The sequence below is a fragment of the Ambystoma mexicanum genome, chromosome 14 (assembly GCF_040938575.1).
Source record: "Ambystoma mexicanum isolate Mex_15411 chromosome 14, UKY_AmexF1_1, whole genome shotgun sequence".
Classification (NCBI taxonomy): Eukaryota; Metazoa; Chordata; class Amphibia; order Caudata; family Ambystomatidae; genus Ambystoma; species Ambystoma mexicanum.
Window position 1 is genome coordinate 158195916 of NC_090940.1, and position 13842 is coordinate 158209757.

General features: G+C 47.4%; 1 protein-coding gene across 2 annotated transcripts in view; it reads right to left on the reverse strand.

Annotated features, from left to right (window-relative positions):
* Nucleotides 1–461: 461 nt before the first annotated feature.
* RPAP1 (RNA polymerase II associated protein 1) overlaps nucleotides 462–13842 on the reverse strand; it is an 850859-nt gene continuing 837478 nt past the window's right edge. Inside the window, exons 24-25 of one of the 2 annotated variants that reach the window (XM_069638789.1) lie at nucleotides 1602–1658; nucleotides 462–1229 (exon numbers count right to left, since the gene is read on the reverse strand). In XM_069638789.1, the coding sequence (XP_069494890.1) occupies nucleotides 1071–1229; nucleotides 1602–1658 (216 nt within the window). In that variant the 3' untranslated portion in view covers nucleotides 462–1070. The remainder of the gene's footprint in view (nucleotides 1230–1601; nucleotides 1659–13842) is intronic. The other variant, XM_069638790.1, reaches the window with a different exon arrangement.

The following is a 13842-nucleotide window of genomic DNA, read 5'->3' on the forward strand; positions in this document are numbered from 1 at the left end:
GTGGATCACTCTGCCACAGTCAGACCCCAGTGCCGAGTAGTAGATCCTTGCGAATATAAAGCGTTGACACTGGGAGGATTTGGACAAGAGGAGAAGTATGAAATCTTAGGGTCATGGTTATTTGTTTTCTTATGGTATACTGCTTTATTCATATCATGTTTTACTAAACAAATGCATGCATTACCTTACTGGAGGGCAGTATGAATTGTAGTTCATGTGTGCACTTAAAACTGGCATCGTTGATTAGGAAAGTAAAATGAAATCAAATAGGTTACTACTCAATGTGCTTTTTGCTAGGGCCACAAAACCGTACAGCCCTGTTTGAACACAACTGTGAAAAAAAGGATATAAACACACAACACTGGCAACATATTTGATATTACAGCATGTTTGAAGTTGTAACATTTGAGCCTTTGGTCAAATCACACAGGTACCTTACAAACTGCTGCCAAACAATTAGAAAAATGTAAAAGCCTTTATTCTGTCATTATTTGCATCTGTTTCGCTATGTACAGTTTCTGTGCCTGACATGCAGCACATTTTGTCACAAGGTGGTTAAACTATAAATAAAGGTCAGTCAGTCAAAATGAAAAAAAGCAAGTGTGTGCTCTGCAGCAAATGTAAGAATCTTCACCCAAGTCCTGAAGGAAAAATCCTTTATGTAGCAGTTGATGCAGCGTGTTTGCGGCAACCGGTCCTCTGCATTTTTGCTTTGATCAAATGTTTGGCATTTTATGTACAAGGCAATAATATGGACTGTGGGCAAATATAAACTCTGGAAAGTTCTGCTTTCCAAATATTTGGGTATACCTCAAGTAAAACCATTTTGATGATCAATGTTCCAGCAGGCATTTGTCACCTCCACAACAAGAAGTGGAGAAGGGACAGCAATTCCTCTGTGCAACAATGTTGGCATCACTGAGAGGAGTTTTGGGATGATGCCAATACACCACATCCAGATACAGAGCACCAGGAGCTGGACATCTAGAGAGGCCCACGTGGGCAGCGTGTGCCATCATGTCCCCCAGTGGGCCAGGAGATGTTCAGCATTTCTGAGGTGGTCTGGGATTTTAGGGGCCGGCTTTTCCCTGGCTCGGAGAGGGATTCTTCTTCTGAGTCACCGTCTCCAGGTACCTTTGTCTCAGAGGAGGGAGCTGCTCAAAAAGATCAAAGCCCAGACGACTCTCAATATTGGGGAGCTTGAAGTAGATGAGATGTTTTTTCAAGACCTGAGAAAGCAAAAACAGCACATTTTACAATTTAGGAAGACATTGAATGCAGACGTGACCCCATTTACTGCCATTGTTATGGCAAGGACCAGGCATGCGTACATATGATTTCACAACCCGCAGCATGAATTTTACAAATTATTATCACACTTTAAACATTTAAATCCCTCTTCCATAATAATAATGAGGGCCTCCACAAAAGTAAGGCCACATTCTAAATTTCCTCAGAAGTTAAAAATGGCCTTGCTTTCAGCAAAAATAAAACTCATATGTGGTCTATAGTAAACTAAACTAGTACCATACCCTTGAACAGACAGAGCTACCTGTTAAAATGCATGATTCCACAACACAGTGGCCTGTAGGGGCACATACCTCATCAGTGAGCAGCCATGTTTTCCTCAACATACTCTTCCGAGCAATATCCACCTCCTGCAATAACAAAGAAAATATGGTGAAATCACAACAGTCTAAAGATAATGGCCCTCATTACGACCCTGGCGCTAAGGGGTCTGCGCCAGCGTTAGCTGCGCCGACCCCTTACCGCCAACTACGAGTTCCCGGAGCGCCATGGTCATTTTTCCGCCCGCTTTTTGCGGGCGGAAAAATCCATGGCGCTCTGGGACCTTGGTGTTAATTACGCCACCGTATTTTACGGTGGCGTAATTAACTCCTTCCCCACTCCCATTATACCCTATGGGGCCGAAATGGGAATGGGGAAGGGTAAATGGGTCAATGGGGACTTACCGCCCCGCCGACCTCGGGATGGGGCGGTAAGTCCGCCATCCGCCATGGCGTAAAGGGACTTTGCGCCATGGCCGGAAAGTCCGTCGATGGCGGAAAAAATCCGCCAGGGTCGTAATGAGGGCCAATGTCAATTCCAGGCGTATTGTACACTTGAGGAGTTTAGCACTTCTTTAGGAAAATGCCACTCTTCTGGCAAATCTGTGGCCCAGCCGCAATCACCCAGGCACATTCCAAACTCAACTAGAGAACAATATTCCTATTTATACAGCACTGTCACAAAAGTGAACTTCCTTAGTTAGCGAGTAGTACCCTGGGGATAGATGATGACGCACCCAAATTCAGCAAGCAGCAAGTAAACTAGCACCTACCAGAGCAAGACACATACAATGTAAAAAGCCGCATTCATATAAAGAGCAAGTCATCTGATGCTGCAAGGGGAACAGGAGGGAGTTTACAAAGTGGGAGGGAAAGGGGTTCCGTAATTTCAAATAAGCGAAAGCACAAGTAGGAATGTCCTACAGCAGTGGGTTAAGTGCAAGGTGAATTAAATCAGCTTGAAGAGAAGTGGTAACGCCATTTTTGAATATGTGAACCAAGATGGATACCAGAGAACGAATCCCCCGTGATAGGTAAAGGGGCGTGTAACAGAGAGGATACATGTAGAAATGTGTAGAAGTGATCAGGCAACATGATAAACAGTGTGGTAAAAAAAATAAGATGGGAATTTGGGGGAGGGCGGCGTGATCAATCAGGTGGAGTCATCACAGATTCCTCAGCAGTGATCTCCTCCCATGTGGCCAGGGGACGGCAGCCGCTACCTGATCCTGACACGGGAGGTGGCTATATGAGGGAGAATCACATGGGAGGAGACAGCTTCCGGGGAGATGTAGGGGCTCCATCGAACGAGACATGGTATCCCCCATTTTCCCTTGAAAATAGCATCCCCATGCCTGAAACTCTTACGGCCTAATGTCATGTATTGACACTATTTCTTATGAAGAGGTGGGAAACCCCCTTTACCAAAACTACTGACCAACCTTCTAAACTTGGTCTAATTTGTCAATGTGATGAAATCACTTTTTTCAATTCCACTTGTCAATCAATCAGACCTAACTTGCAATCAAAACCTTTTGAAAATGTTTATCCGAATTTCATAAGTCAATCATTCACAATGGACTTCTGTTCCCAGATATCACTTAACACCGGGATGAAGAAGAAGGATCGAGCAATGTGGAGCAAAAGAGACTGTAAACCTAGCATACACTCTAGTGTTTTCTGGCGCTCACCTGTGACCGGGAATTTTAAGCAGTCCAAACACAGAATGGAAGACAGCTGCTCTGGCGACAGGCGCGATATGGCTTCCCCTCTCCACGAGAAGCAGGAAGCCGAGAAGCCAGGACTAACATGATTGAGTCCGGTGGCTCACCACCGGAGGAAGAAGGAAATGCTGAACCGAAGGTTGCTGCAGGAACGCCAGGAGCCGGAGAAGAACTCTAGGGCGTTCACAAGTGAAGGGGAACAGCATTTTGTTTATCAGAGCCGCGAAGACAGCAGGTGTCTTAAGAGGAAGCCGCCGAGGACTGGCGAGCGAAGGATAGAAGATTGCGAGAGGGAAGCAGGTGGGATTCCTTACCCTGTCAACCGCGAGAGAAGAAACCAACACCTACAGAAACCGATGAGTCCTCCGAAATGCAACAGCGACACAGCCACGCCCAACGACTGCAAACAAGTGAAAGTTACTTAAATGGGAAAGAGAAAAGAGATGGACATACTAAAGGAAGGGAATTCGAGGCACAAATAAACCCCTTTCTCATGTGTAAAGATACGCAGTGTCAATACGAGGAAAGCAGAAGGAGGACAATATATCCGGAAGATACATGATCGAATACTATTTAGAGACAAGTCCCGTCAGGAGAGTCCACCAGGCAACCGCAAGCGTGTAAAACAGAAGACCCTGGGTTTACACTCCCAAAGGTTCCTATGGTTACTTTCCTGGAATTGTTGTTGAACATTGGTTCCTATGATACGGTTGGATGGCTAGCATTTATCTTAAGTGTTGATCTGTTTTATAATTGCACAAGGCTGATATTTTCTAACATTTGTCCGTGCCTTTATCCTTTGTCCGTGCCTTTATCCTTTAAACGCTGTACTGCTTAAAAACTGTACTTTTGATCTAAAGTCGTGGTTGGTTCCATTTTGGACACCTATATTTTAATGTGTATATGTATATAGCGTTTTCATTCTTTGTAGCATTCTTAATTGAATGCATTTGTCTTGTTAATAAACAAGCATATTTCCAATACTTGCCCATTTGGATATCTATTGCTTGACGACTCCTTGTTTGTTATGAACTGTGCTTTACTCCAAGCTCCTGATCTTCTTAGTCTAAGCGTTACTGCTCAGCCACTCTAGCAAGTGAGAGTTTGATTGGTCTTTGTACAAACCTTGCAAATCCACTAAGATTGGTTTCCCAGAACAATGCACCTATAGTGGTTCTGAAAAAGCGGCTAAATGTGCACACTCCCGGCTTACTAGATGGCAACTGACCCACTGGATTCTCCCATTTCCCAGAGCATGGGCCTTTTGTAGGAGCGGAACCTCTTCAAGGCCTTCTTTTTCTCTGTTTCGAGAGTGGAATTCGCCTGCTTCTTCTCAGAGACCCAAAATAGGCGACCGCAATATAGTGCACTTCTCGCCCTGTGTAGGAAGCTTACGAGTTCTGAAGCACACTCCTGGGAGGCCTTGGAGTGCATGTGCGGTCAAGAGCCACCGTGCTCTGTGTTGTGACCCTCCCCAGATAATGCAGAGACGCCTTGTGTGAGCAAGACACATACATTAGCCCCCCGCCGCTTCAGGCCTTGAGAGAGTAGTCATGACACGGACAAAAACAGCTTAACAGCTGGTGGCTTTCTCAAAGCTGTGTGCTAAGCCTGTGGGAAAAACGAACCGAGGCCATGGAATCCAGTACCATATATCCCACACACGATGTCACATTCAGTTACCAGTGCAAACCACGCAGAGCAAATGAAGAGCGGCACTGCACCCCTGGTGGCTGAAGCCATTTAAAAAGTCAGACGGAGGCTGGAAAATAAACTTCTAAGATAAGGACACGGTGGAAGGACAATTAGAAAAAGCATTGACAATGCCAATAGTTTGAGCTTTTGTGTAGACATGGAAAAGGCACTTGCCAAGCACTGCCGCAGTGGTATTTACGGGCCATTGATGATAGCAGGTGCGAAATGGAGTGAGTATATGGACATCTAAAAGCAGTTCCTGGCAAATGCCTAATACCTATACACACCCCAAAACTGTTGGCATTGCTACTACATGTTTTTAACAGGACTTCAGTGAAGAAAACACATAGTGCTTATAAACAAAGTGGCTGATGGCAGACCTGGTTAAGATACCTTTATTACACTAGTAGTGGTTTTAGATCTCCAATTAAGTAATTGGTCCTCATTATTAGTTTGCTGGTACCCTGGCGGTAATACTGCCAGGATACCAGCAAATGGTAATACCATTACCAGCGTGACCTGCCAGAATTACCGGCAGATTACAGGTGCCGGCAACGGTAGGTTAATCCCCATTCCATGGAGTCCATAGGACTCCATGGGGGGATTGCTGGTACTACCAGCACCGGTAATACCAGCTGTTTTTTCCGGTGGGGTGCCTGACTGTTCTGGGCTCGTGAGGTGTGTGAGAAACCCGAGGGTGGTTACACATATAGGCCCCGGGGATTCTTGGTTCAGGTGGCCAGGGCACAGCCATCACCTTTGGAACCAGATCCTGGGGTGGAGCAGTGCAGTAGGATCACCTTGACAGGGGGTCCTTGGGGACTGTTGGAGGAATGCCCTTAGGTTAGATGCTGTATTCCCCCGTTTTGTCAGACATGCCTCTACCCGATATCCCCTCTGTTGTCTGCAGAATCCTGTCGCACCCAAACTCTTTAACTTGGAAAATGGAGAGAGAAAACACCATGGGAAATCAAACCATCTTTTGACCCTTAAAAGTAATCTAGTCCCCCCCCTTCTAAACCCAGAGGACATTTAATACATCCCTCCTTTTCTGTAGTGTCCCTACACAAGCTATCTACCGTCCAACAGGAAACTACAACTCCCATAATTCCCTTTCCCCACTGAGTTACCCATGTACTACAACTAGAAAGAATACCTCTAATAATATGCAGTGGCCCTGCCCCACTGAGACCAAACCTGGTCAAGCGCTCAATCACAATCACACCTATTCTGCCTTTAAAGGACACTTTTTCCATCACAACTCCCCCTCCCCAATTTCGAAAATCACTAAGAAGAAGAGCGGGCGACTAAGAAGAATAAAGATTACTCAAAACCACACAGAGACAGAAGACAGACTGCCCCGTGTTAATAATGGACTGTCATACTAATAGAGTCAGGCAAGGACAGGCAGACCCAGCCCAGAACTCACACCTGCAGCCTGTTAAAGAAACACAGATGTATAAAAGGTGGAGTTCCTGGCAGAACAGGAAGCAGCAGTGGGATAACTGAAGGGAGGTTGCGTGGCGAGGCCAACAGGGGATCCCTTCTCAATCCCAGCCCCACTTGCTACTTGGACCAAGGAAAAGCGAGACGACGGAACGCTGGCCTGGTGTGGCTGGAGGCTTGCAGCCAGGAGAGAGTGCCAAATAGCAAGGAGAGCTGTTCGCAGCAGGCCAGATACAGGCCAGTGCTGCTTTTCCTTGGTGGATGTTGATCCCCAGGGAGACAGAGGGGCAGCTGGCGAGACCCTGACCTCAGATCTGAGAGTGGCAAGTGTAGGGGAGGACTGGTCCAGGAGACCCCCCTCGCCTGCGCTTTCTCCCCAGGTGAGGGCTATGGCTCTTTGGGCGTCCCCTCATGCCACCCGGGCCCAGGTGGGGGAGGGTTCACCCACTGGAGACATTGCCCGCACGTATTAATTGCCCGCATGTATTAAAATTTAGCTAGGCCCAGAAACCATTTTGTCTGGTAAAGATGGTGTGAGCTCAGCGCACTGTAGCGCGGCCCCCACCCTTGGAGGGGTTTCAGTCATCCTTGTTGCCGCAGCACCCTGGCAGATCCGCTGCGAGCACGTTCCCACGAACAAGACGGACATGAGCTAGCGTAATACACTAACATTGTAACAGTTCACCTCCCGCAGTGTATCATCGCTCCCAGCATGACCCGGCCAGCAGGCCTGGGCAATGAAAAGAACAGTAAAATAGTCATCAGGTGGCAGACAGTCTTTATATATTAATGTTGAGACCACTCGCAAAGTATGCTTTCTTCCACAAAATCCCTTATATTACAAAAACCTGTAAAATGTATAAACATAAGAAAGCATGCTTCCATGATATAAGCAATGGCGAGCCCACACCATTGCAGTTGGGTGCTAATAATAAAGGAACGCACCAGGAATCTATTTGTTACGTGTATCACTGGGAAACTTACACCCCATGGGCTTGCGCCATAACTGAACTAATGCTGCTAGAGGACACAAGAAGACGAATGTAACCATACAGAGGGCCCATGTGAAGGATGCACGAGAAGGCGCATGTTATGTGTGCATGTCTAGGCCCCACATGTGCCACCACCGTCACGAACAGTGGCGGGTTACTTTCTATGTTCTCCACCAATCCTAATTCTACCTCACTTACTGCAAATATATATGCATATAACTAAATACTGTACTTGTTAAAACATAATGTATGAATAAGGTGCTCAGACTGGGTATAATCGAGACACATCCAGCAAAGTTTAACTGTATGTTTTGTATTGCTTTGAATAAGTATTATAGAGTGTTCAAATGTTTGCGATGTCTTTACCTAAATCGGCAACACACGAGGGAGATACCTTTGTGAAATACGTGCAAGGCCATTCCCCCTCCCACCCTGCGAAGGCTGCCAAGGCATGAGAGCAGAGGCCGCGCCGCGCTGCTTTACCTCCCCCAACCAGACTGGAGCCGCTTCAAAGAGTTGTAACCCCCTCTGTAGCACCCAAGGCCGCCGCCCGCCACCTGCATAATTTACAGCACAGCAGTAAACCTCTGCCTGAACACACGCGCCCCCTCGTAAACCTCACAACCCACCGGACCATCTCAGACTTATGGCCCTGTGCAATCAGGACACCCAACACTTTGACAACACACAGCGGAACATCCATAACAACTTCCAACAAGGCAGAAAGACCTGTACCGTCCGTCCCAGGCCCTGAAGCTTAGCCCCTTGACCTAAGGCCCCGGTCAACAGGACACTGGTAACCATGTCTTGACGTATTACCTCCAGACCCCTCACAAGGTGCATTCCTCCTGTGTTGCATTAACCTGTGGTATAACCTATTGAAAGATTTACTAAAGAGAATAATATTGAAATGACTGAATGACTGCGGTGTGCATGGCCTAGGGCAAGTAAGTCAGGAAAAGACATTCATCTCTGACACTGGCCGCGATGGCACAACAACACTGCCCGGATGAACTCTGCCACCCTGCCAGGCCCAGCCCAACCCACGAGGCTGACCAGTGACGTCGTCCAGCCAAAGCCAACCACATCGCAGCAGCACCTATAGTTACCCAATCCCCACCCAATCCCCTTGAACTTGTGCCCCCTATAGTGTGTAGGTTCTTATGACGTTTTTTGTAAATATATACGCCTGTCTTTGCTATTGTCAGACAGAGCGCTCTCGGAGTCTGCAGAGTTCTTTGCATGCCCTATTCTGATTGATAAACTCCCATTTACGCTCACCCGCACTCTGTCTTGGCCTTATTCCCATTTTGGGAGAGTCCTTCATTGTCTCTCATTGCGGGGAGGATCGTGCTGGTTGGGGACGCTTGCTTTCAGTGGTGACCCCGATAGCGTGATTTTTATTTCTTCCTAACTCATTATAACCGCCCCCTTTTGGCACGAGAATCTGCGGTCGAAAAGGGATACGCACGGTGAGCCGGCTCCGGGAGGCTGCCCGCCAACGGCGACCGGTACACTAAGAAGTGCGCACTCAATAGAGAGAGGGTACGGGATCCCGGTTGAAAAATCCCCTTTGAGTACCGCTCGCCGGAGCCGGGGCTGACTGTTGAGCTGACGGCGACACTGCCTGGACGGACCCAGTTTCGGAGACTATCGGTTCAAGACGGGCACGTGAGTACTGAGTGTGAGCGATTGTAAAGGGAGCGGGGAGAGAAATGTAGGACAGGGAACGAAGAGGGGGTACGAAGATATACTAAAGATCATCCTAGAATTTCCTTGCTTTTTCTTTGCATATGGCCATTAGGATTAAGAGGTGAATAAGAGATAAAAGTGACGGGAACCTAGCTCCGAAAGGGGGTGGAAGGCGGCGCCGCATAGTGCTATATTGACTAGTACTGGGAATATATGACGAAGTGAAATACAAGATAAAAGTGTTCAGCAAAAGGGGGCACTGAGAATATATTAGTGATCGCTATTACTTCTTTCTTTTCTTTTTCTTTAGGGGTAGGGGGAGAATAAAAAGCGAGATTAGCACGAACTTGGGAAGAAAGTAAGAGAAAAAGGGTCCTACTAGAAGGGGGAGAGCAGGTTAAAACATATACATATATGCATATGGGCATCCATCTATCCAAATAAGACGGACAGGGACAGCCGGCTAGGGAGGAAAGGGAGGGCAGCTTGAATGGTGCATTGAGTGTTACCAAGAGGTGTGTGCACCTCGTATGTGTCAGGGGACAATTCGATGTTGTGAATGTGCATAACGGTTATAAATGTATAATAGTTAAATGGTCATGGTAAGTGTGACCGGATAAAACTTTTTTTTTTAAGGCAAAGTTGATACAGTGAAGTGAGTGTGTACCTTTTTTCGATTTCCGGATTGATATTGTCGAAATAAATGATGGGTTGCCCTTGTATGTGCCCCCCCAAGAGAATAGAGTAGACGCTGTGTATAGCTAGTTTTGTATTGTGCAATCAGGGGAAGGGGGGAGAGCCCAAACGAGCCCAACATTGAATGTGAAGTAGCATAAAAAAAAAATAAAAAAAAATATTGATACTACATTTACATTGTAGTTGCAGACACACAGAGACACACAAGCACTAGGAGGGCACAGAGATGGGGGCTGAAACACCCTTATCACATATTTGTAAGAGTCTCCCAGGGTACGCGGAGCGGATTAAGAAATATCACGACCAATGGACAACTGAGTTGAAGGGAGAGGGGTTACCCCAGATATGGCCAGAGGGAGGGTCATTTGATAAAAGTGTTCTGGATATGGTGGCCACATGCATTTATTTGAAGTACAAAGGAAAGCAGTTGCAAAATAGGAGGGAAATATTAGATCTTTGGAGGTTATTTGAAGAGATACCACCGCCTAAAACACCAGCATTAAATCCTGATCTCCCATCCACCACAGACAATCTACTGATGATACAGAAAGATGTCAAAGAATTGTCAAGTGTAGCGCCACCAGTAGAGGTAATAAGTTTGTACCCGATATTAAAAAAGCCTGTACCCGCAGAAGGATACAGTGATCCGACGTATGTGCCTCCCCCGACAACCACTACACCCCACCGGCCCACTGCACCCCCACCATACGAAAGTACGAGGGAGCGAGGCCAGGCGAGTACACAAAGGGTGGACATAGAGAAACTCACAGATGATTTACAGTCAAGACTCTCAATAGCAAAAGATGAGCTCTCGAGGATAAAAGACATGTGCGGACAAACAGCACTTAATGCGGCTAGATCAGGGCGCACGTCTAGAGCGCCAGGTGAGAATAGAAAACCTGAAGAGGGGTGGAAGAAAGGCGAGATACTGTTCAGAATTGAAGAAGAACCAACACGCATAATTGAAATAGAGACACGCGAGGGAGATACTGACAATGATGAAAGGCCTATGGGAGATAGAGAGGAATTACTATGCGACATAAGGGACGAGTTAGAAGAAAGTGACAGGTTGAGCATGGCAATGGGAGGGGGAAGCGAAGGGGGGGATGGTACATGTTCAGTGAGAACACTGGACGATGAGTGGACGGGACGACTAAGGAACAGAATAGGGAAAATGGCATCACTGGGAACATCAGCAGTCAAAACGGGTCCGGATGCCACGACGAAAGGAAGGCTACAGCTCCCGTTGATACACAGGGGAGGAGGGAGGCCTAACTATATCCCATGGGCACAGATGGATAAAGCCAATTTATTAAAGCTATTGCCCCCATTATCAGGAGGGGCAAGTAAGTGGATATACGCCTTTGAGAAACATACTGCTGGGGTACCCCTAGCTATAGGAGATGTGAAAAGTCTGCTCGTATCAGCAGTGGGCGATCAGGCTGAAAGAGTATGGGTTAAAGCCGGTTTCCCGGGAGTAACGTTAGACTGTGACCGCCATGATGGGGCCTCCTTTAACACAGTGCGTGCTAGGGTGTGGGATGCCTTACGCGAAACATTCCCAGACACACCGGACTTACAGTCAGTGATGCAGTGTACAATGAATGACGGGGAGGAGGCTATGGATTACATTTTTCGGGTCCAAGAGATGTGGAGAGCGGAAACGGGCACGCCCTGGTATCAATCGACATCTTTATTTTACTTCATTATAAAAAGAGGGCTCCCAAAGGAAGTGCAGAAAGCGCTCGACAAGATAGCAGGTATTGAAGCAAAGGGATGGCCAGAAATTCAGAGCATAATAGTACACCATTGTAAACGAATAAAGGAGAGGGAGAAGGAGGTGGCGCAGAAAAGATTGGCAGACGAGGCGAAGTTAGTACAGACAAAGTTGGTGAAGGTCGCAGCAGCAGTAGCCGCGCTCCCACACAGCAGGGAGGGAGACGATGAGGAGGAGGGGCTGATAGCACTACAAGGAAGGGTGGCAACTAATTGGGCGGGAACAGGACAGCGGCAGTGGAATGAGCAGGAGCAAGGTGGAGGTCCGCAGTGGCAAGAGTGGACCCCTCGAGGGGGACGAGGTGGGTACAGGGGCCGAAGAGGAGGTGGAACGGGGTACGGGGGAATGGGAGGAAATGGATGGCAGGGTCCTAGAGGTGCATAAGGAAGTTGCTGGAACTGCGGGCGATGGGGGCATTATTCTAGAGAGTGCAGAAGCAGACCCAATAACGGAGTCCAAGAGGTAGAACAATATGGCCATCCCCACCCGGGAAGCCCATATGGCCTCCCAATGCGACAACAACAAGTAAGAAACCCAGGCCAAGGTAATGCTGGCCAGCAACAGGGACCCCAGTATAGAACACAGAACCACCCACAAAACAATGACAATATGCAATATACGCCAGGTAACCCTTTCGCGACAACAGCAAACGGGGCCCCTGCACCAGCCCCTTACAACGGCATGTCAGTGGTTTCAGGAAGTGTCTTTAATGAGGGGGGGGTGATGAGACACCCCGCATAGGACAGCCCACAGTGAACACTTGCGTGTCCAGTTCTATCTACCACCTACAATGCAGCAGAGGAACCATTGGTAGGGGCGCAGATAGGAGACAAGCAGTTTATATTCATGGTTGATTCGGGAGCAGAGAAATCATGTGTCAGAGAGGGCCGGTTCCCGTTATCTAACAGGAAGTTAGAGACGCAGGGGTTCTCTGGGGCTGTAATTGAAGTTCCTTACACAGAAGCTTTGGATGTAACAGTGGGGGGCAAGACTGTGAAGGCACCCTTACTGTATTACGAACAGTCCCCAATAAATTTGTTAGGGAGGGATCTTCTGAGTAAACTTAACATGACCATATCATTTACTGAAAGAGGAATAGTGTGTTCTACACCCGGGATATGCCCCTTGCGTGTGATGTTGGTAGTGCAAGCCTACACAACCACACAGGAAATACGAGGGCTGCCACAAAATGAGGAAATGTTTATTGAAGGGCTAAAAACTTTGGCCCTCGTAATTCCAGAGCTAAGAAGCATGGATTGGAGGATTCCAGCGGAGTTCCTCTTACGCCCCATAGTGTGTCCCAATGCAGCACCAGGATCAGTGGTATCGTTGGACTTGCACGCTGTGCAGGTATCAGCGAAAAGGATCGCTGTGATTGGAGTGGACAGGGAAGGATGTGAGTGGCGCACAGTGCTGTGTACAAACGCCAACCTCGCCCTACGAGAGGTAACAGATGAGGATCTCTTTTCAGACACAGAAGGGGATGGTGAGATAGTAATGGAAACGCGATGCCCTGTGACATTTTGATCCAAGCCAGGGAGATCCCCGTCCAATTGATGGCAGTGGTAGGAACACCACCGTCATTTTTTGATGACGACATGAGGCTTGTACCAAACCATTTATGGACAACAGGCCCCCATGCTGTAGGGCTGTTGCACGGAGTACAACCTGTGATAATAAAACTAAAGCAAGGAGCAATTTTACCCCGAGTTAAACAGTATCCATTGTCCCGTGAAGCTGAAGAAGGGATAAAAGAAACAATAAATGCACTACTAGCACAAGGAATAATAGTGCCTTCAAACTCCCCATGTAACACATGTATTTATCCAATCAAAAAAGCGAAAGGAGGGTCTTGGAGGATGATACAGGACTTACGCCCCCTCAATGATGTGATTCAGAAAGAGTTCCCTCTAGTGCCGAACCCTGCATCAATACTATGCAACATCCCAAAAGCGGCATCACATTTCACAGTAGTGGACTTGAAAAATGCATTTTTCTCAATACCCCTGGCTGAAGAGAGTAGATACCTTACAGCCTTCACACTGGGGGGTAAGAGATATGAACACTGCAGACTACCACAGGGATACTGTGAGAGCCCGAGCATATTCAACCGCATATTGCATGAAGACTTGGGAAACCTATCAGTTGAGAGTACGATTATTCAGTACGTAGACGATTTATTAGTGTGTGCACAAGACGAAGCAACATGTAGAAAAGATTCAACAACGCTCCTGACTTTACTGGCCAACAAG